Source organism: Protomyctophum bolini, assembly GCF_963924005.1.
Source record: "Protomyctophum bolini genome assembly, chromosome: 7".
NCBI classification, from domain to species: Eukaryota; Metazoa; Chordata; class Actinopteri; order Myctophiformes; family Myctophidae; genus Protomyctophum; species Protomyctophum bolini.
In genome coordinates, this window is record NC_137868.1 from 4,801,056 (window position 1) to 4,824,993 (window position 23,938).

Below are 23,938 nucleotides of genomic sequence, written 5' to 3' on the forward strand. Positions count from 1 at the left end.
CACATAAAGGTATTTAGAGAGCAGAGTGACGCTCACATACGGTTATTTAGAGAGCAGAGCGACGCTCACATAAAGGTATTTAGAGAGCGCCAACTTTTGTTTATGCCGAGCTGACGCGCTTCACGGCCGCGACGAGCCCTTCAAAGTCGTCAGCTGGCATTTAAAAAGAAAACGTTGATAAAACAACAGTTTAAAATGGAACTAACAAGGAAAACTAGGACATTTGGTTACTTTCAACCCTATTTCAAAATGGCGCAGAGAATGACACGTATAGTAACCTCGCCTCACCAGGCTTTCCACCGCCTCGGAGGAAAGCCTGGTCTCTGTTTCAAAAGTCCGTATGATCCCGCCTGGGGCCGGATGATGTGGTTACGTCATGCTGTAGTATTGTTTTGTAGTCGCCAGACAGGATGAACAGGCGGCGACAACTTCCTTTTCCCTCTCAATAAAAGCTCTCGCTTACGAGAGCTTTTATTGCTTTTAATCAAACAGGAAGCAACAAACAGCTTCCTTTTTGTTGTAGGCAAACCATTGCCTACAACATGACGTAAGCATATCATCCGGCTCAAGCACGGATCATATACCGAAATGAAATGGTGCCCAGGCTACACGTATAGGCAGAAGAATCATTTTAGCAACGATATGCATTTTTGTCAAAGATGTGAATCAAAAAGCTCTCTCTCTCTTTCACTCTCTCACTCTCTCTCTCTCTCTCTCTCTCTCTCTCTCTCTCTCTCTCCCAAGGTGCCTCCGGGAGGCGCCGGCCCGTGGGACTTGAACCGGCCGCCCTGCTGTGGGGCGGTGGCGGTGGCGGAGGCGTTGGCACCGAGGCTCCCGTTAAGAAGCGTGGTCCGGGCAGACCCAGGAAGTACCCCCCGCTGCCCTCCTCCTCCTCCTCCTCCTCCCACCACCACCACCACCACCTCCCCCTGGTCTCCGCCCACCCCCGCAACACCCCCCACCACCTCCCCAACGCACGCAGGGAGGAGGCGGGAGGAGGGGGAGGGGGAGGGGAGGACGACAGGGAGTCGTGCGCGCAGCTGAAGAGAAAGAGAGGCCGGAAGCAGAAGTACCCCAGCGCCCCCTGCAGTCAGAGGTAGGCACTGATTTAAACACATAGTAGTGTACTGTAGTGCTTCCGGGGAAAAATGGTAAATGGTGCATTTATAAAGCGCCTTTTATCCAAGGCGCTTTAACAGAGGCTGTGCATTACATTCACCCATTCACACACACACACATTCACCCATTCACACACACGTTCACACACACACACACACACACATTCACACACATTCACCCATTCACACACACACATTCACACACACATTCACCCATTCACACACACACATTCACCCATTCACACACACATTCACATGCACATTCACACACACACACACACACACACACACACACACACACACATTCACACACACATTCACCCATTCACACACATTCACACACACATTCACCCATTCACACACACATTCACATGCACATTCACACACACATTCACATGCACATTCACACACACACACACACACACACACACACACACACACACACACACATTCACATGCACATGCACATTCACACACACATTCACACACACACATTCACATGCACATTCACACACACATTCACACACACATTCACATGCACATTCACACACACATTCACACACCCATTCACACACCCATTCAAACACACACACACACACACACACACACACACATTCACACACACATTCACCCATTCACACACATTCACACACACATTCACCCATTCACACACACATTCACATGCACATTCACACACACATTCACATGCACATTCACACACACACACACACACACACACACACACACACACACACACACATTCACATGCACATGCACATTCACACACACATTCACACACACACATTCACATGCACATTCACACACACATTCACACACACATTCACATGCACATTCACACACACATTCACACACCCATTCACACACCCATTCAAACACACATTCACACACACATTCACACACACACATTGGTTTCCATGTCCAACCAGTAATCTAACCTACCAAAGACTCTAAATAATGGGACCCAGTGCCTCCCTGCTTGACACTCAGCATCAAGGGTTGGATTGGGGGGTGGGAAGTGAGGACGCTGGCGTCGACTGTTCGCTGCTTCACCTCCCAATGTATGAATGAATGAACCGTTGTAAAGCGCTTTGAGCACTTGGAAAAGCGCTATAAAAATGCAATTCATTAAAAATGCAATTCATTATTATTTAACACATGGTTTCCATGTCCAACCAGTAATCTAATGGTGTTAGCATCATGTTATGCTTCAGCTATTGAAAAATAGCAGATCTACAAGCTCATAGCGCGCCACCGAGAACGACTGACATTTTTAGAATCTGATCTCGGGTCAGAATGGGGTTAATCAGACCAGTGTGTGTCCAGTGGAAACCTCGTATGAATCTGATCTCAGGTCATAATGGGTTATTAACACATGGTTTCCATGTCCAACCAGTAATCTAATCTATTTAACACATGGTTTTCAGCACTGTGTGCTAAACCAGTGCCTTTTCTCTCTCTCTTTTATTCTCTCTATCATTCACTCTGTCACTCTATCACTCTATCTCGCTTCATCCCTTTTCTTTTTTTAGTGTCGTCGTGGAGGACAGACCAGAGAGCTGTGCGGCCGCGCCCTCGTCGTGTTTCGTCCAATCGGAGATTGAGCAGGGCTCGCCCCGAACTGCAGCCGGCCAATGGGAGGACGGGGAGGAGGAGGAGGAGGAGGAAGAGGAGGGGGAGGTGGGGGAGGAGGAGGAGAGGTCTGAAGGTCCGCCCACCAAGAAGTTCCTGACGGCGGGGCTCTACTCTGACGACTATAAAACTACAGAGTGAGATACAGTTTGAACTATTGTGTGTGTGTGTGTGTGTGTGTGTGTGTGTGTGTGTGTGTGTGTGTGTGTGTGTGTGTGTGTGTGTGTGTGTGTGTGTGTGTGTGTGTGTGTGTGTGTGTGTGTGTGTGTCTCCATGGTATTTGATCAGAACAGTGATGTTCTGTCCTCATTTCTGACCTAACCAAGAAGCATCTGAAGAGAGATCAGACTCATTAGTGATGTTCTAGAATACTTTGGCCCTCGGCATGCTGGGAGAGTCTGGTGGAAAGACGGCGCCGCGGTCTCCGCTATAAGGGCTTCTTCTTCTTCTTCGGCTACACGCCCGCGGTGTGGGCGGTCGTTTTCAACAGTGCGTTCGGGGGCCTCCTGGTGGCCGTGGTGGTGAGGTACGCCGCCGCCGACGTCGTCAAGTCGCTCGCCATGTCCCTGTCCTGTGTGATCTCCACAGTGCTGTCGGTCTCCATCTGGGCCTTCTGTTTGCGTGCGGCGCGGCCATGGTTATAGGAGCCATCTACATGTACAGTATAGAGCGCAGCAGTCCCGCCCCCTTTCAGAAAAGCGAGTGGCCCAGGAAGTGGAAGCCCCATGCATTCTGCCATCGGCACTTTTAATATAATTTATTTAAAGACGGTTACGCCGCGGACAAAGCCAATTCGGATCGTGACGAATCATGACAATGAACACAATATTTTGGGACGATCAAATCATTAGAAAGAAGAAAAGAAAGTCAGGAGACAACACTATTTGTTTTATTTTTCGTCTTATAAATTATTTGATCGGCCCAAAACATTGTGTTCATTGTCATGATTTGTCACGATCCGAATTGGCTTTGTCCGCGGCGTAACCGTCTTTAAATAAATTATATTAAAAGTGCCGATGGGAGAATGCATGGGGCTTCCACTTCCTGGGCCACTCGCTTTTCTGAAAGGGGGCGGGACTGCGGCGCTCTATAGGCTACACGTCCTAGCGCATCTTCAGTGATATCAAAGCGAGAGATTGCTCTATTGGGTGGCACCGTATATCAGCTACGTAGGTCGGGAGGTAACAGGGGGTGCACGGCCTAAAAGGTTTGGGGACACCTTGTTTTAAGTGATGCTGCTGGAGACAAAAAAAAAGGTTTTCACGTTGCTTTTTACTCTCTTTAGTCTTTAGTCAAACTAAACAAAGGAAAGGAAAGGTACTATGTTTACCCAGGGTAACTGGACTAAGCTCAAGAACTTGTTTAAGGCCAAGGGCACTTCAGCGGTGGTAATTTTAACGTGCCGTTCCGGGGATACGAACTATAGCGACCTTCCAGTATCAAGACCGCTCCGCAAACCGTTCGGCCACCGCTGCCCCTAAACAACAGTTGACATTGTTCGTTGTATGCATTTTTTTTCCAGCACTCCTGTCCAGCAGGCCAGCAGAGACAGCTGGGGATACAGCCCACAACAACAGCATGAACACAGCCCAGGACAACAGGACTACAGCCCAGAACAACAGCATGAACACAGCCCAGGACAACAGGACTACAGCCCACAACAACAGCATGAACACAGCCCAGGACAACAGGACTACAGCCCAGAACAACAGCATGAACACAGCCCAGGACAACAGGACTACAGCCCAGAACAACAGCATGAACACAGCCCAGGACAACAGGACTACAGCCCACAACAACAGCATGAACACAGCCCAGGACAACAGGACTACAGCCCACAACAACAGCATGAACACAGCCCAGGACAACAGCAGTGCTCTGGGCCCGGCCCGGCAGAGCCACACCACTACAGCCATGAAGAACACGAACGCAGCCTTCTGCCCGCGCCACTACATGTGGGTCAGTATATATGAGACCACATGCTGTTCTTTCTTTGGTGACCTTTTTTCACCATTGCAGGCCAGAATGCCCGGCAACATGAATGTTTTTTTTCCCCCCCTGTCTGTGAGCTGATAATCTCGGAACGCCGCTCGATATTTTGTGTGTTCTTCTTACGGACACTCTTTTTGCTACTGCACCTGAGTATTGTACACAAATTGGTATGCATTATCCCTTGAGTCGCGTACTCGAGATGTATCAGTCAGATTGTTGAGGGGCTGATCTAGCTTGCTACAGTACATCTAGCTACTTAGAGATGGCACCTGGTGCACCTTGAAATGTGCTCCTTTGCTGCAAATCGCTGTGCGCTCTGATGTAATGGTCCTAAATACCCCCGGGCGTTGGGCATTCTGATTTGTTCGGGGTGTTAAGAGGTTTCGTCTGAAGTGTCTGAAGTGGTTTTGTCTGAATGGAGTTAGGTGGTTTCCTCCTGACAGCAACGACTCTTAGCACTAACACACCGTAAAAAAAAGAAAAGAAACGTATTGTATTGTATATGATCTTAAACGATAAGTTCACACAGATCATTTCCTCTCTCCCAGGAAAGTACCTGAGACTGAAGAAGATTGACTTCCAGTTGCCGTACGACATTCTCTGGCTGTGGACAAACAACCAGGTACCGACAACATTAACACCACACAACAACAGTACAGTAACACATCTATACAACACAACACTACATTAAATAAAATGCAGCGCCACACAGCACCAGAGCCATAGAGTAAGACAGAGTTACGACATTGAGTGGGCAGAAAACTGAGTTGTCGTAACGGAGTTGTCGTAACTCTGTCTTACTCTATGGCTCTGCACAGCACTATAGCGGAACACAAACACGATGATTTGATTGGCTGATCACCCCATAGCAATGATTTGATTGGCTGAGCAAAGTACATATTGAGGGCAGAAAAGTGAAGAGGCCAAAATGTAATTTTATATATCTTGGGAATATTGTGTGCCTCGTGGTGATTGGGTCCAGTATTTAGTTCAGTGACCAACATGGTCACTGAACTAAACTGGATATATTTAACATGAAGTTATGGCGATTGTGCAAAGGAAAACGTTGAATGATTATTATAATTGCGATCAGGCGATGATGTAATAATTGTGACAGGTCTAGTGATGTCAGATCTCTGTTGCTGCTATAATATATTATGTAATATATTATTATTAATATTATCATAACACAGAACAAACGCAATGTAATATACAGTAAGGTAGCAGAGAGATGTATGTGTCCTGGTAATGCAACGTTGTGTTTCACGTGTGTGTGTGTGTGTGTGTGTGTGTGTGTGTGTGTGTGTGTGTGTGTGTGTGTGTGTGTGTGTGTGTGTCTGTGTGTGTCTGTGTCTGTGTGTGTGTGTGTGTGTGTGTGTGTGCGTGCATGTTGCAGCTTGTCAGACAGCCATCAGTTCCCTTGAAGAGGAAGAGGCCTTACTGTAAGTAGTGCACGCACATGCACACGCACACACACACGCACACACACTCACTGGTATTGTATAATATCTTAACAAATGCACATAATACTGTAGTAGGCCTACCTTAATAATGCCATCATTGCTCTGTGCTCTCTCTCTCTCTCTCTCTCTCTCTCTCTCTCTCTCTCTCAGTTCGAGTGAAGGAGAGGTCTATATCCCCTCATCATCATCATCATCATCATCACCATCATCTTCCTCCCCAGCAGCCCCTGGTGAGTCAGAGTAGCTCAACCCATTTTGGTGTTGGCATCATGTTATGCTTTAGCTATTGAAAAATAGCAGATCTACAAGCTCGTAGCGCGCCACCGAGTGGCGCGCTACGAGCTTGTAGGTCTGCTATTTTTGAAAAAAATCGAAGAACGACTGACATAGAAACATAGCTTTTTTCAGAAAACTGTCAGGATGTAGAAGACATTTTTAGAATCTGATCTCAGGTCAGAATGGGTCAAAGACAGAGGACCATGTGTCCATTCTGACCTTAAAGACAGAGGACCATGTGTCCATTCTGACCTTAAAGACAGAGGACCATGTGTCCATTCTGATCACAATTATGAACATAACTCCTGCTGGTGTCTACTGTCTACTGTCTCAAAATAATACATGATGGACGTACGGACAGACGTACGGACAGACAGACGTACAGTACACACTGAAGTGTTCATTTTAAAAGTGCATAAATCCTGTGTTTCCAGGAGGATTGTTCCAGTGACATCATCAACATGTTCCCTCACCTCGACATGGAGCCACTCAGTAGCAGTGACAGGTATCAATCATCCTTAATAATAATAATAATAATAAACTTTATATACAGCACCGTTTCTTACAACGTTACAACGTGCTTGAACTGATAAAAATTACAACATGAGATTATATCAAATGCATCTCCTCTCACGTCATATTCCAGATGTAATTATTCACTTACTTATAAACCATAATTTAGTCAATCAGGTCGGAGGGGCTTACTGTCGGTTTAACCCATTCTGGGCGGGAACCCCTTTTGGTGTTAGCATCATGTTATGCTTTAGCCATTGAAAAATAGCAGATCTACAAGCTCGTAGCGCGCCACCGAGTGGCGCGCTACGAGCTTGTAGGTCTGCTATTTTTTGAAAAGTCGAAGAACGACTGACACATAGAAACATAGCTTTTTCAGAAACCTGTCAGGATGTAGGAGAACATTTTTAGAATCTGATCTCAGGTCAAAATGGGATAAGCCCCGTTTCACGGCGCTAGACCCTCTGGGAGATGGACTGCTGAGGCGGAGGGCGACACCTACCATCAGCCAAGCTATAAGGAACTCATTATGCTGAGTTGGCCGTAGCCCACGATCCAACCCTGAACCTTGTTGTCCCAAAGAGAAGTGAGCCACTGAGCCACCCGGACAACTCTTAAAGTTGAATTAAGAATAATATATTTATTGAGCATAATAATCGAGCATTGATATAATATGAAGCACAGTTTGGGCTCCGTCTCCATTCATTCCCTGAAACATTGACATTTTAGTTAAGTTATAAGCCAAATGGAATTAAGACCCCCAGGGCAGGGGGATCTATAGACAGACACGTAGCCTACAGGATGAATGAAGACCCCCCAGGGTAGGGGGTCTAAACACAGAGCCTACAGGTGGATGCTGGGGAGGCGGGTTAGAGACCCCCAGGGGAGGGGGTCTAGACACAGAGCCTACAGGTGGATGAAGACCCCCAGGGTAGGGGGTCTAGACACAGAGCCTACAGGTGGATGAAGACCCCCAGGGTAGGGGGTCTAGACACAGAGCCTACAGGTGGACGAAGACCCCCAGGGTAGGGGGTCTAGACACAGAGCCTACAGGTGGATGAAGACCCCCAGGGTAGGGGGTCTAGACACAGAGCCTACAGGTGGATGAAGACCCCCAGGGTAGGGGGTCTAGACACAGAGCCTACAGGTGGATGCTGGGGAGGCGGTGGGATTAGCAAAAACCTCATGAGCAGCAGGTTAGCAGCGAGCGAGGCAGGGAGACAGCATGTCCGCACAGCAGGAGAGAAGCCAGGAATGAGCAGATATTATCTGCCTACCTAATCTGATAGATGTGTGTGTGTGTGTGTGTGTGTGTGTGTGTGTGTGTGCATGTTGCCAGGAGCCTGGTCGTGGAGCGCCGGGTGTTTCTGGTGAGGAACTGGACCCTGGTGAGAGAGAGACAACTGCGGCTGAGGAGAGAGAGCAGAGACACGTCGGGGAGAGAGACTACCCAGCCCGGAGAGAGAGGACAGGAGACGAGAGACCACAGACGCACCAAGTCAGGTCCATGAAGCAAGTGTGTGTGTTAGTTTTCGTTTTAGTAGGCGTGTGCGTGTGTGTGTGTGTGTGTGTGTGTGTGTGTGTGTGTGCGCCCGCATGCCTGCGTGCGCCTGTGTGTGTGTGTGTGCACCTGCTTGCGCCTGCGTGTGTGCGACTGCGCATGCGTGTGCACGTACGCGTGCGCGCATTCCTACGTATGCATGTGCACATGTGTGTGTCTGTGTTTTGTACATACATGTTTGTGGGTGAATTTGCATGCTGTGGATGTGTCTCAAACTGAAAAATAACAGTTTATAGACCAGTAAGACGCCCTTTAGGTGAGGTCGCCTGGGTGACTGCAGACAGCAGACTGCTGGGTGACGGCAGACAGCAGACTGCTGGGTGACGGCAGACAGCAGACTGCTGGGTGACTGCAGACAGCAGACTGCTGGGTGACTGCAGACAGCAGACTGCTGGGTGACTGCAGACAGCAGACTGCTGGGTGACTGCAGACAGCAGACTGCTGGGTGACTGCAGACAGCAGACTGCTGGGTGACTGCAGACAGCAGACTGCTGGGTGACTGCAGACAGCAGACTGCTGGGTGACTGCAGACAGCAGACTGCTGGGTGACTGCAGACAGCAGACAGCAGACTGCTGGGTGACGGCAGACAGCAGACTGCTGGGTGACGGCAGACAGCAGACTGCTGGGTGACGGCAGACAGCAGACTGCCTTTAGCTCACGCTGATTGGTTCGAACCGGAGCTGTTCGGTTAGCAAATCGCTGGGCACCCTCATTTATTGGTTCCAAATACCCCTGGGCGTTCGGGGATGTTAACTGCGACCTTCGGTCTCAATCAATGAAGCCAAAATCCCAGGCAATATCTAAAAAAAGAAAAGCTGGACATACTGTATGAGGGTCTGGGGCCCCTCAAGATAGATGCTGGTTCATTCGGTTGCTATTTGTAGTCATGGCTGCCAGTTCCCACCTGATGTCGTGCGGGAGTTCCGACTGATCTAGATCGTACTGAATAACCGCTAGCTTGCATAACGTCTTGAGGCTCGGACTGAGGTACAGGATGTACAGGTCGTCATCAGGCGTGTTGAGGATGACACAATCTCCCATCATGCAACAGCAGCTCTTTTCCCTCAGACGTGGGCCGTTCCCCTTGGGCTCAACCTTCTTCCAGGAGAAGGTCTCTGGATTGAATTTCCACAGATTATCGAACCATACGCACATATTTGTGTCCGTCCATCCACCAAATATGTACAGCTCTCCGTTGTGGGTAAAGGCTGAATGATCACAGCATTCTCCTGGATGACGCTGTTGTGTAGAAGGTGTGTTCAGCCAGAGGCCGCTCTCTGTGTCAAACACTCTGACGGTGGTGGTGTTGTAGCACTCACTCCCTCTCCAGCCCCCAAATACAAACATCTTTGTCCCGATGATGGTGGCAGAGTGCCTTGATGAAGCAGGAGGTGGAGTTCCTCTGGTGTTAATTAAAGTCCAGACCATCGTGCTGGTGTCCAGCTTGTACGTGTCATTAGTCCAGATAGCCCACTGGATGTATCCTCCATGGATAAACATGACCTTCTCCAAGACACAGGCTGAGTAGTTATCCGTCGACTCTGGAATAGTCCCAGAAACCTGTGGTTTGAACCATATGTGGACGTCAACATCAAATGCATAAAGATCTTTGCAGAACTCCCAGATGTAGACAGTATCTTCAATCGGAACGGCTCTGTAGCACTGGCGCGTGGAGGGAACCACAAGTTGACATTCTCTTTCAGGGGTCACTGGGGTCAACTTCCTCCAGGTCAAAGCCACTGTGTTGAAGACGTGCACATCGATCTGCTCCCCGTTGCTTCGAAAGGAGTACACAGAGTGTCTCACTGTCACAGCGGTCTGATTGGAGTACAAAGAGTGACTCACTGTCACAGCAGTCTGATTGGCGGTCTCTGGTCCTCTCAGACGCACCGCCCAGCGTAACATTACTCACAGGAGTATGACAGGGGTTAAATCTCATTGGTCAATATTATACTATTCATCGAGCTGTTGTCTAAAATTGTGGCATGTTCTGCGTCTTAACTTACATTGGTTCAGAGGCACAAGCGTCATGCAAAGCTTGGCCAATGCGTGAAAGCCGACGGTTTGGGTTGGCCAATCAAGGAAGCTAATGCCTGTTGATCTCCCTAATATGGAAAATTGGCCAGTAGTAATCTCCGCCCAGGGCCACTGTCTTCAACAGTGACACCTAGTGTTCGGTTATACTGTAGGATTCTGCCTTTGTGCGACACAAACCTAAAAGAATGTCTGGCCTTATTATTAAAATAAAATCTGGCTTTTTATTAGAGCACCTTGGGCAGCCGTGCTGGCATCCTGGTGCGGGCGAGGAACCGTGCAGGAGACTCCCGTTGTCATCGATGCTCTTTGCCGACGTTCAATCGCTGGACAACAAAAACGAGCGAACTACGGGAGCGCGGATGCTGTTTTCATGCATGAAGAAACAAGGAATTGTTTGCCTCTCTGATAGCGGGAGGAGCTTAGGGATGAGTTGCGCTAATTCCTCTAAAAGCGCCAAACTTTGCAACAGATTAAGCCCAGGGCGTGCTCTAATGATTTAGCTAGGGCGCCCGAGCCTACGACCTTGGGAAACTCTGTGACAGCTGCTGAAAGATGGGGTACCATTAACAACCTATAATATTACAGTATGGCAATTATTTTTAAATGTCATTATGCTTTACGTAGCGTGTGACGTGTCAAACTAGGGGGTCTTCATGATTCTGAATCCATGCCAAGCATTAGTGTTATAATTTTTATCCCACGATTTTGTAACCCATTTTTCACCCCTGTGTCAATTATCTAATGTGATCCTGGGCTCTACACACCCTCCGCCAACCTGGGGAGAGCAACGGACTTGAACTCATGCTTCCTTCATACCCGAGTGTCCAAGTTGCTCCTTTATGTGGAAGGAACACGTGGAAGGAACACGTTATTCCAACCAGTTCCTTTCCCCTCCATCAGGCGCCCCGGCTGGCCAGGGGGAGGCAGTTTAGAGACCAGGATTACTGCATGTTTTTTGTGAGGGTACCTACCCTAGGGGACACGGGGAGAACATGACAAGCCTTAGTGTTGCACAGAAAACACTCACGGCCATATTAGCCGTCATCACAAATGTGATGAGGTCATCACATTAGGGCACATTTTGGGCAAAGTGGGTAAAGTCGAAAAGTGTTTCTCCTGCTAAACTAATTGTTGGAAAGGATTCAGAATCATGAAAACCCCCCAAGTTTGACACGTCACATGACCTATACTGTACTACTTAAAAGAATAATGACATTTAGAAAATGTTATAATGTTATGTACGGTAGGTTGTTAATGGTTCACACGGGCAGATGCAACAGACACAAAGCTATCCTACCGTCTGTCACAAAATAAATAAATAATTCTGTTTGAGACACCGGGGTGTGTGTGTGTGTGTGTGTGTGTGTGTGTGTGTGTGTGTGTGTGTGTGTGTGTGTGTGTGTGTGTGTGTGTGTGTGTGTGTGTGTGTGTGTGTGTGTGTGTGTGTGTGTGTGTGTGTGTGTGTGTGTGTGTGAGAGTGTGTGTGTGTGCATACACACACACACACACAGGGCCGACAAATCACACACATTCACTGACCTACAGTGCATGACCTCTGGCCCCTGCAGGTCAGCCAATGGGAGAGGAGGAGTCCCCCCACCACCATGACACTCAGGACCCCCGCACCCTTCTCACTGCCCACCCACAGGTCAGTACCCGGGGTCAAAAGGTCAAGACAATTAGGAACAGAGTTACTCACCTGTCTGTCTCTCCTACACTGTCTCCCTCTCAGCTGTCCTACTGTCTGTCTCTTTAATTATTAATGATAATTTAATGATTATTAATCTATCATAGTGTAATACGGTTTAATTTTGAGGGTTTTTTAGTTTTAGTTTTTTATGATGACTTGAAATTCTGTTCCTGTAGATGAGCGGTTCTCAAAGTGAGGCCCGGGGACCCTCGGGGACACTCAGGGAGGGTCTCAAATGGACCCAAAGGACCTGTCGTTTTTTCTGATGACTTGCAATTATTTTCCTGTAGATGAGTGGTTCTCAAAGTGGGGAGGGTCTCAAATGGACCCTCAACACCAGTCGTTCCCAAAGGACCCCCAAATTGACACTAATGAGCCCGCGGACCCCCATTTGAAAAGATATGCCAGGGAGCCCCATAAGAGAAGATCTTTACGGCTCTGGCAGTGATTCTCAACCATTTTAATTCCAAGGACCCCCAGTTTGACATGCATTAATAGGCTACGGACTGCCACACAGAGTGTAACTCTGAGAGTGATTTTCACACTCTCAGAGTTATGGCGGTCCTGAAGGACTTTGAATCGGGTCCTGTTGCGGTTGGGTGACCCCGCGTTCGAAGGTTGGAATTAATAAGTGTGACTGTTTTGATCGTCAGATCATCGGAGGCCTGAAGAGAGGAGAGGACGAGGAAGGAGGAGGAGGAGGAGGAGGAGGGGGGGACGGGGGGGACGTGTACAGCAGAGAGCAGCGGAGGAGAAGACTGAACAACCTACTGCTGAGCCTTCACACACACAGGTAGGCACGCACGCACACACGCGCACACACACACACACACACACACACAGGTAGGCACGCACGCACACACACACACACACACACACACACACACACAGGTAGGCACGCACGCACGCACACACACACACACACACACACACACACACACAGGTAGACACGCACGCACGCACACACACACACACACACACACACACAGGTAGGCACGCACGCACACACACACACACACACACACACACACACACACACACACACACACACACACACACACACACACACACACACGGGTAGACAGAACTATCTACAGCTGAGCCTTCACACACACAGGTAGACACGCACGCACGCACGCACACACACACACACACACACACACACACACAGGTAGACACGCACGCAGGCACGCACACACACACACACACACACACACACACACACACAGGTAGACACGCACGCAGGCACGCACACACACACACACACACACAGGTAGACACGCACGCACGCACACACACACACACACACACACACAGGTAGACCAGCTGAGCCTTCACACACACACGCACGCGCGCACGCACGTGCACACACACACACACACAGGTAGACACGCACGCGCGCGCACGCACGTGCACACACTCACACACACACAGGTACCACTGCTGCTGTGTTCACTTCGTCGACTAAAACTACAACGAAAGTCGACTGCCTTTTTTCACTGACAAAAAAAGGAAACAAAGCTATATGATGACTAAATATGCTTGACAATTTCGTCAGCAAATTAAAAAAAACTAGACTAAAGTGTTAGGGATGGACTATAGTGGAGAGAACACCCAGTAGAAAACTAGACTAAAGTGTTAGGGATGGACTATAGTGGAGAGAACACCCAGTAGAAAACTAGACTAAAGTGTTAGGGATGGACTATAGTGGAGAGAACACCCAGTAGAAAACTAGACTAAAGTGTTAGGGATGGACTGTAGTGGAGAGAACACCCAGTAGAAATGAAAGACAAGTGATTTTTTGTTTGGTTTGCATTCTGAAACTATACCTCCAGATCGTTGTGAGCTTTGGCTATTTTTTTCAGCATGCAATCAATAGTTCGGCAGCTGACAGTCCTCTTTTGTTTTAAGTAGGATTAATCTTTTTATTGGCCTAAACTATTGTCTATATATACACTATATTGTGTATATATACATACAATCCACTTGCTGACCGGCTGTCTGCATTGAGCTTTTTTTTTTAATTGGGGTTTAACCCATTCTGACCGGGAACCCATTTTGGTGTTGGCATCATGTTATGCTTTAGCTATTGAAAAATAGCAGATCTACAAACTCATAGCGCGCCACCGAGTGGCGTGCTACGAGCTTGTAGATCTGCTATTTTTGAAAAATAGAAGAACGACTGACATTTTTTAGAATCTGATCTCAGGTCAGAATGGGTTAATCAGACCAGTGTGTGTCCAGTGGAAATCTCGTATGAATCTGATCTCAGGTCAGAATGGGTTTAAATGACCATACACATCCTATATAAGGCAAGATTTTCAACTTGTCAAACTAGGGGGTTTTCATGATTCTGAATCCATTCCAAGCATTACGGTAGTCTTGCACAAAAAACACTCCTTGGGCTAAAAACGGCCATAGCTATACTTACCCAAATATGCCCAAATTCCCCAAAATATGCTGACCTCATCACATTTGTGATGGTTGCAATGGCCGTTTGTTTGTTTGTTTTGTGCAAAACGAATGCTTGGAATCGATTCAGAATCATGAAAACCCCCTAGTTTGACACGTCACATCATGCTACTTAATAACTACATCAACAACATCATCACAGAGGTCTTAAATGGACAAAACCCGAACTATATTTATGTAGGTCGGGTTTTGTTCTTTGACTGACAGTCTGTCTGTCTCTTCTCTGCTCAGGAGGGACATCTCATGAGTCGAGGCCCGCCATTGGACAGACAGACAGACAGACAGACAGGAAGTGATGTCACACAACACCCCCCCGCCCCTCCCCCTTTCCACTCTGTCTGCCAGCAGAGAAGAACAAGAAGATGTCAAACGTGACGAGGAGAGAACGCGACGACGGCACGCGGGAGAGGCCGAACGTCGGCCGAACGTTTGTTTGTTCGTGCGGACGAGAAACTCCACCTAGTCTGCTCTGAGAGCGCGGGCGGCGTCCTCCCCAGCACCGGGAGGTTCGACCAAACGGCGCCTCCCGTTCGTCCGTCGTTCTCGTCCCGGAGGTTTGAACGGACGGACGGACGGAGAGAGAGAGACGATGACGAGACTGTATAAAAACAGACAAAAAAACCAATGAATTTGCACTAGTGCCACTTCCTACGAGCACCCTAAAAAAAGACTGCATCGCTGAGTGGAGGAGACACTATAAAACACTCTGGCACCTTATAAAGCCTTCTCTGGCAACGAGAGAGACAAAACGCTCGGAGAAAAAAAAAAAGAAAGGAGGACTTTCATTCTACGGTAACTTTCATTCTACCGTAACTTTCATTCTACGGTAACTTTCATTCTACCGTAACTTTCATTCTACCGTAACTTTCATTCTACCGTAACTTTCATTCTACCGTAACTTTCATTCTACGGTAACTTTAATTCTACGGTAACTTTAATTCTACGGTAACTTTCATTCTACCGTAACTTTCATTCTACCGTAACTTTCTGTGGAAATCGAGAGGGGAGGGGGAGGGGGGGGGGGGGGGGGGGAACGTGAACCTCGGGAACAAGGGTTGAGGTTAGAAAAGGATGTTGTTGAGGCCGGAATCCCTCCCCAAAAAATCGTTTAAAAAAAAAGGGTGTGATTCGGACCGCTTGCGATCTGTCTCCGATACTTCGATTTATGTTTCGTCGTACGGCGGCGGGCGGCACACTGCCGAAAATAGCAGACCGACAAGCTCTAGGTTTACTGTTTTTTTGACGCGTTAGTTAACGTTAAATGCGTTGTTTAACGTTAAACGTGTTGTTTAAGTGACGCGATAGTACAACATTATTCATGCCTGTAATGGTTTTGTGTCATTGCAAATCTTTGGCCTGAACTAGGCTTTACTCATCGAGTGTTATTTTTCTTTCTTTTTCGTGCCATTAATTCGTCTGAAAGTGTCGTTTGGGCGACGAGCAGAATGCAGTTAAGTGACATACTTTAATTGTTTTGTTTTAGTTTTTTAAAACTAGGTCAATTTGTCACCGTGGACGTGACTAAATAATTGATAAATAATAACTTCAACCTGTATAGTCTAACTATATTGTACGAATAGTTTGACACAAAATACATTCATTCACTTCCCAGCGTGCAAAGACCTTTAAAATGCGAGCACGTTTGTGAATCTTATAATCCTTTCAAATCCCCCTATTGAATCGTTTTGGGTTAAAAAGTAAAACTTTTAGTGCACTTTGGAAAGCAATGCTCTTTCGAGCGTTGTAGAACAACAGAGATTAATTTCAGTTCAAACTATTTAAAACCGTGAGCAGTCTTTCATTTTTTAGTGGAAAGGTTTTTATGATAAGAGCGTATATAGCCAAGCCAAATTATCAGTGGTGGTAAGTAACTAAGTACTTTTACTTTAGTACTTTAATACTGAGGTATTTGTACTTCCAATTTTCAATACTTTCTCCCACCCAGTAACTAGTAATATAACTAATTACTTTCACATTTTGTGTAACAACATTACAGTTACGTTTTTTTCCAAAAGTAACTCGTTACTATTTTGATCCTTGAGTGTTACTACTGTGGGCTGGAGTGTTTTTTTTAGAATGGTAGACTGGGTTGGGATGGAGTTGCTTTGCCGGCCGCTGATCCGGTCTATACGGCCAAGCTACACCAGGCAATTTTGCGCGCGCGCGTATGCGTTTACTGCGCACGTTTACTGCGTGCGTTTACTGCGTGCGTTTACTGCGCACGTTTACTACGCGCGTACAGTGCGTTTGGATAGGACCAATATATGTCAATGATACCAGCTACACCAGACGCACGGATACCGCGGGCCATCCTACGCGTACTCTAAAAATAGGATCGGTTCTAATTGTTTTAGGTGCGTATGCCCCCATGCGCACGTATCTATATATCCTCCCGGAAGGTCCCGCACAAATCTGCAGCGCGTCTGACAGATCGATGTAGCCATGGGCATTTGGCTTACACACGCACGGTCCGCGCGTTTAGAGTAAACGCACGAGAAAAGCCTGGTGTAGCTTGGCCGATAGACTCTAGACTCGGATACGGAAACCATGCTCACTAGTCTGGAAGGGGGCGGGCCTTAAACCGTGCAAAACAAACTGGGAGGTGTGACACTTTTAGGGGACAAAAGATGCAATTACTGGGGGGTGTCCCCAAAACAAAAGTAATAAGTAACGAGTTGCTTTTGTCAGGGAGCAGTATAAAATAATAAAAGTAGGTTATATAAAACAGTTTTTGAGTAACTTTTCCAACACTGCCCCCTTCTGTTTTTTTTTTTTTTTTTTTTTAATCCGACGGGGATATGATATATCCCTGCTTCTGGGTCAGATTGAATTTAAATACATGCATCTCCTTTTGGGACATACGTATGTACGTATATGTTTGATATTTTATGATCGACAATATCCCAAGTTAACAAATCCATTTAAAAATCCATGTATGTTAACCCTGGCGTCCCTATTTTAGGCTTGGATTTGTCACAATTTGTCAAGAAATCTATATTTTTTTAATTAAACAAAAATAGCCCCAGATCTAAGTAGATCTTGTAGATTTGCTATTTACGCCATTTTGTCATTCAAACAAGTATATAAGGCAGTGTTTAAGAAGATGTTCCCCCTTCCCCACTGCCAGTTTATTCTTTATTTTATTTTATTTTCTGAACAAATCAAACCCTGGCTTCCTCATTCGGGTCTTCTGAGCTTCAGAAACCTCAAAGTGTTTTACTGTCGACGCAGGGAAGGGCTCGAGGAGAAGGAAGCCATTTCATTTGGAGACGCCTTTTAGCTCCGCTCGTCTCCTCTTCCGTGTGAAGGAGGAGGAAGGAGGAGGTTTAATTTGCATGAATGGAAAAACGGGGGGAATAAAAATAGCAGCAGGTATTTTGGCAGCGCGAAGGCAATAGATTCTCTAACGAGACAGGTTTTTTTTTAGAGAGAGGTTATTTTTGGAAACAGCAGATTGAGTAACTGTCAGATATCTATTACGGTGGCTTAACCGTACGGAAGAGGATAGAATGTTTATTTTTTTTCTCCCTCCCCCCCATTCTGGTTTCTGGGGTTGGGGTGGCTGGGGTGGTCTGGGCACATTGGGGTGGGGGATTTGGGTGGCAGTGGCGGCTCTACAGAGGGGGGCATTGGGGGGCGATGCCCACCCAGATTGGACCTTGTGCCCCATCCAGTCCAGATTGGCCAGTAGTACCCTTCTCTACCAATATTTGAATATGTTTTACAAATATATATGCTCCTCATGATTATTATAAATATATAACATTTCAAATTAATCGAATAGTTAATAGAAATACAAGTTAATGTTATGCAGAAGACGTTATAATGCTCAACATAATTGTATTTGTTTGTTTGTCGTTGGTGCTGCTGCATAATTGTAACCTTTTTCAACGCATCACTGCGTTTAATAGGCAAGTATATTTGTTATACAGAGACGGGGGTTTGAAAGATAAAGGGCACCCTTTAGAAAAAATGATGCCCCTCTGCTGATGTGTGCCTGGAGCCGGCACTGTTCGGGGTATTTAACGTCGGTTATTTTTGTAAACAAGTGATGCATTTATGGAACTTTATGAAGCGACATGATAGCCCTGGAGTTATACGTGAACGCATCTTCCACCCCGGATGTGTTGTGTATGAATTGGACCCAAAGCTGTTGAGAGAGTTACAACACTACCACACAAAGACTACTGTCGTACGTAAAACGGATAATATACTATTTTTAATTTGTCTATTGCCAAAACCAACCACAGTGTGTTTTCATTCAGAGATACAAGAAGAATGCAAAAGCAACGCCTCGCCATGCTTCCAAGCATTGATTGATATAATAGCAATAGCACACACGTGACACGATGCGAACCATAACACGACGACTGACTGCATCGCAGGTCAGATCGAAGAGTACCGTAGTAGTCGTAACTCTCTCATTCAACAGGTCTGGAAAACTGGGTGGACCTCTTTGATGGTTTGGTTTGATACCAAGCCCTGTGGTATACCCGAGAATGTGTGCTCGCTCGCTCTTTGCTCCCGCCAGACGGAAGCATCGACAATCAGAATGTCCTGAGAACGAAAAATTCTCTTTTTTTCCATGTTGTATTCTGCCCCGACACATGTTGTATTCTGCCCGACACATGTTGTATTCTGCCCGACACATGTTGTATTCTGCCCTACACATGTTGTATTCTGCCCTACACAGACAATTAAACACATTAAAACACTGGAACCACCGGTTCCAGCGTGACTATTCTGAGGTGGGGACATTTGGCATAAACCGGCTATTTTGTTTTCTTTTAGCAAATTTTGTGTGGGGGGGAAAAGGCGGTCCAAAAAGTACAATTGTAACTCACGTGCGGTTCTCTAATTATAAAGGGTTTAAGTGGTTAGAACACGCAAAGGTTCTCTAATTCTAAAGGGTTTAAGTGGTTAGAACACGCAAAATGCCACCAGTGCTTTCTTTGTCTTCGTATAGGGGCCAGTATCGCGCCTATAAGTGAATTCATGCAGTCGTTTTTAAAAAGCAATATCTCCCGCGATAAGGACTACATAATGACTAAATAAGGACTTCCTTCCTTAAAGATTTTAAGTTGTGAATAGCTGGAGTCCTTTTCTTTTCTTTGTTCCCCCGCCCCTGTACAGGTATAGGTTAGTTAAGTTGAAACCATAGAAGCGTTAAGAGGAATCGTATGTGAATGTACAACAACGGTAACCGGTCATATATCAGAACTCTACATTTACACAATACTATTGGGAATATTATATTCATACGATAATCAAAGACCCTTCATTTTACTAAGATGTTTCTAACAGATGATGTAACTGACCAATATGCTTGTATCAAATATTTATCTGAAAAAAACGAAACAAAAAAAACATTGATTATGATTGTATTATGGATCTTTCTAGAATTATATAATTTGACTTTTTATGTTTTTTTTTATTTGTATTTTTTGTGGTTTTTCTTCTGTTTTTTCTTCTCTCTATTGGTCAGACAATCAGTGGTAATTAAGTGAGATATAGTTCCAGTTTTGTTTTTGTTTTTAGTAGCCTTTAGTACTTAACTTCCCGTAACAAGCCAAGAAAGTGCAATTTCTTTGACTGTTTACATTCTTGCGCGTGTACATTTCTCGTGTCTTTTTATTTTATAAACTATAAGAGCACTACATTTATCAGCAAGTGGAGGATTAAGTTTATAGCCGAGGGTACAGAGTTACATAAAGAGTTATTTATCTAGTTTGCATGACATGCTGTATTACATAATCCTCGGTCCTGTTGCTTCTAATAAAATGAATATATAAACGTATAAATGCCACGCCATAGAATGCTGGTTCTAACATTTTTGCTTCTCTCTGTCCATGACGATTAAAGCATTTCATGTCTACTAAAACCCTGGACTTCTGTTTTATAATTTGTTTCCCTGTTTTAAGAACGTTGTGCTTTGTTAAAGATGGAGTAGCGAGTGGAAGGAACACGTTCGCGCAGTTTTTCATCATTTTTGAAGATTTAAAAAAAATGAATTTCCATTTTAAATGGAAATTGCGGAAATTGCAGATTTTTTTTTTCATTTTTTCGTTTTTGTCATTTCGTCATTTTTTTCAAATCTTCAAAAATGATGAAAAACGGCACGCTATAGTATGCCGTACGATATGGGCTATAGCCCATGGTCCAAAATGATGAGAAATGAGGCTAACTTTTTTTTTCAAAATTTCAAAAAACATGGGCTATAACCCATCGTTTTTGTCATTTCGTCATTTTTTTCAAATCCTCAAAAATGATGAAAAACGGCGCGCTATAGTATGCCGTACGATATGGGCTATAGCCCACGGTCCAAAAAACGTAGCCACCACCGCTGAGGAGGAAGACCAGACCAGTTCCAGAGTGGACGTCGGCCATTCCACCTTCTTGCAACGGCGGTGAGCTTCGGGACAAAGCGTTCCAGATCTACATAACACGAGAAGATCCGCGAGTCGAGGGGGGCTTTCCAAGGAGTCCTCTTCCAGTGCCACGGACCACCTGGCACCCTGTCTTTCTGCGTGCTCCAGCCAGCATGCATTTGGAGTGACATCGCGCACATGAACATAACCTAAAGATACGGAACGTGTGGACCTGCTGAGCAGAAAGGTGACGCTGCAGTAGTCAAGACGGCCACAAGAAGGCGGCGTCATTCCTTTTCGGGTCCAAGTTTCTACAGGAGAACGTTCATTGCGCAAAGAGTCACGTGACAGGTCAGACCATAGCCTATGTTGTGTGGCTGAAGAAAATACACCAGCCTATGTTGTGTGGGTGAAGAAAAAATATAAGGGTTGTACTGGGGGCCGATTCATACTCCTATTTTAGAGCCGAGTGAAAGTCGGTTCGGCTCTGTAGAGCCTACAATTTGACGTCATTTGAGGTTCGGGGGGGCGGGTACCGTCCTAGAGTCGGCTCTTCGGTGCTACTGAAAATTTCTGGCGAGCCGAAATCATTTCGGCACTACAGCGCCGAAACAGGAGTATGAATCGGCCCTTAGACAAGTCTTTTGTCTTGGTAGGTGGAACATTGATCTTCTCTGAGGAAAAATATAGGTTTGAGACATTCGGCTCATTTATTATCTTCTAAGAGACCTATTTGCATATTCGGTTTATTCATTTGTAAACTGGACAAGTGTTTCTACAAGAGGTTTTCTATTTATCTATGTTTATCTATTTTTCTATCTAACAACTTTGTTGTAAAAAATAATAATAATAATAAGAAACAAGAGCATTCCGGGTATATAAATTTGTAGAACAAAAAAAAGGTGTTTCTACAAGAGGTTGTCTATTTTTCTATCTTTCTATCTAATAACTTAAGGTGTTTCAAAAGACAAACAACAAAGGATTGAATCTAGACTTTGTTGTAAAGAAAAGGAAAAAAGGAAATTTATATCCTGGTGGTTTAATACTAGCTTGTCATTTTTAAAACATTTTTGGAGTGTTTAATACTTTATAGACAAAGACACCCAACAGAAAAAATGTGTGAGTTACTAGTTCAGGACAGCAAGAAGAGAGGGAGGATTTTTTTCTTTTCATACGAAAAATGCAAGTCAGAGGTGCGGTGGGTTGGATCACAGCTAAACGAGGAATCCACAAAAACAGACTTGGAGGAATATGTACAAACTGTTAAAGAATGCAAGTCAGATGTAACAAAAATGTATGAGAGTTTAATGGCAATAACAACCCCATCTCAAGATGAAAAAAGGAAAATAGACTCCTGTGTTTTTGTAACTGATGACATGATTGACCTTCTGAAGAGATGCCTGAGTTGTTGGACAACAGAGTTTGACCCAAAGGCTGCAGTCCTCCAGTCACTCCCAAGAGAAGATGCAATTTCAATTGAGAAAGTGAAAGAGCAGAAATCGGATGCACCGATCAAAAGTGCACCACTGGACTCGCCTACTCCCAACAACATTGTCAGTGAAGAGAGAGAATCCTTAACCAGAGCCCGGAGTGAAGAAATGGGAAGAAGTGTTCCAGGTCTGCCTGATGGTTGGATGAAGGTCTTGGACACGGTGACGGGGACATACCGCTACTACCACTCCCCGACCAACCGAGTCCATCTCTACCCTCCTGAGGTCAGTGTTCCCCAGACACCCCCCTCCACGCCACCCGCAGTCACAAAGGCACCAGAGCCCACAATTCACGAGGTTGGTTTGGTTTGGGCAGAAACGGAGCCAGTCGGATTGAAGACAGTATGTGCAGCCACAAAGGCAGCAGAGAAAATTGAAGCAGAAGCACAGCCAGTCGGACTGAGGCTGTCGGCAATGACCGACGGGGGGTCGGTGGTCGGGTGCCAAATAGTGATGGCTGGAGTGAAGGTTGAGGGTGGCACAGAGAGCTCAGCACCACCACTAGAAGAGAAGTCTGAGAAACGCTCAAAACCACCCCCCAAGAGTTATAGCAGTGCCCGGAGGTCTCGAAGCCACAGCCGGAGACGCAAGCGAAGTCGCACTGCATCGAGATCCCCAAAGAAGAAGCTGTCCAGATCTCCCTCTCCTAAATGTCACAAGAAGAAGAAGGTAAAGGAGAGAAAGAAGGCACGTGGAGGAAGGAAGAAGCTGAAAAGAAAAAAAAGATCAGCATCCAAGAACTCCACTAAAGTAGGACGGGAGAAGAGCGTCGTCATCATTCCTGATGTATCCACAGCCTGGACAGAGGATGTCGGATTGTCAGGAGGAACAAAGAAAAGGAAGAGAAAGAGGTGGAATGGAAAGAGACAAGTGAAGATGAAGGTCCATGGGGGCAGCGTAATATAGGAAAGGAGTTTCTGACAAATTAAGCCTCCAATTTAAATGCAAAACTAGAGTTGCTATTTTAATACAAAAAAAGGGATCAAAAGGTATTATTTTTGGTTGGTCAAAGGTAAAAAAATAAATAATTATGTGACACTTGGGTTCAATTAATAAGAAAATACAGATTTCTACAGCCAAATAGTTCAGTAAGAAATCACTGTATTTTGGGGGCAGTGTAACTGTCCCAGTAGTGGGTATTTTCTATTTTCTATTTCTATTTTCTATTTCTATTTTCTATTCTAATTTATTGCTAATGTGAACATTAGAGGTATGTTTTGGGTACATATAGATGCATGGTGATATAGTGCCATCTACTGTGCTCTGTGTTTGTGGTCTATCTGGTTCCTGGGCAGGTTGAATTAGGC

General features: G+C 45.8%; 1 protein-coding gene across 1 annotated transcript in view; it reads left to right on the forward strand.

The window, feature by feature from the left end:
- LOC308317973 (uncharacterized protein) overlaps window positions 1-15,773 on the forward strand; it is a 62,107-nt gene extending 46,334 nt beyond the window's left edge. The window contains exons 17-27 of the mRNA XM_080767320.1: window positions 745-1,096; window positions 2,669-2,905; window positions 4,291-4,727; window positions 5,309-5,382; window positions 6,157-6,202; window positions 6,374-6,453; window positions 6,934-7,004; window positions 8,352-8,515; window positions 12,180-12,259; window positions 12,955-13,094; window positions 15,005-15,773. Of these exons, the coding sequence (XP_080623446.1) occupies window positions 745-1,096; window positions 2,669-2,905; window positions 4,291-4,727; window positions 5,309-5,382; window positions 6,157-6,202; window positions 6,374-6,453; window positions 6,934-7,004; window positions 8,352-8,515; window positions 12,180-12,259; window positions 12,955-13,094; window positions 15,005-15,020 (1,697 nt within the window). The 3' untranslated portion in view covers window positions 15,021-15,773. The remainder of the gene's footprint in view (window positions 1-744; window positions 1,097-2,668; window positions 2,906-4,290; window positions 4,728-5,308; window positions 5,383-6,156; window positions 6,203-6,373; window positions 6,454-6,933; window positions 7,005-8,351; window positions 8,516-12,179; window positions 12,260-12,954; window positions 13,095-15,004) is intronic.
- Window positions 15,774-23,938: the final 8,165 nt, after the last annotated feature.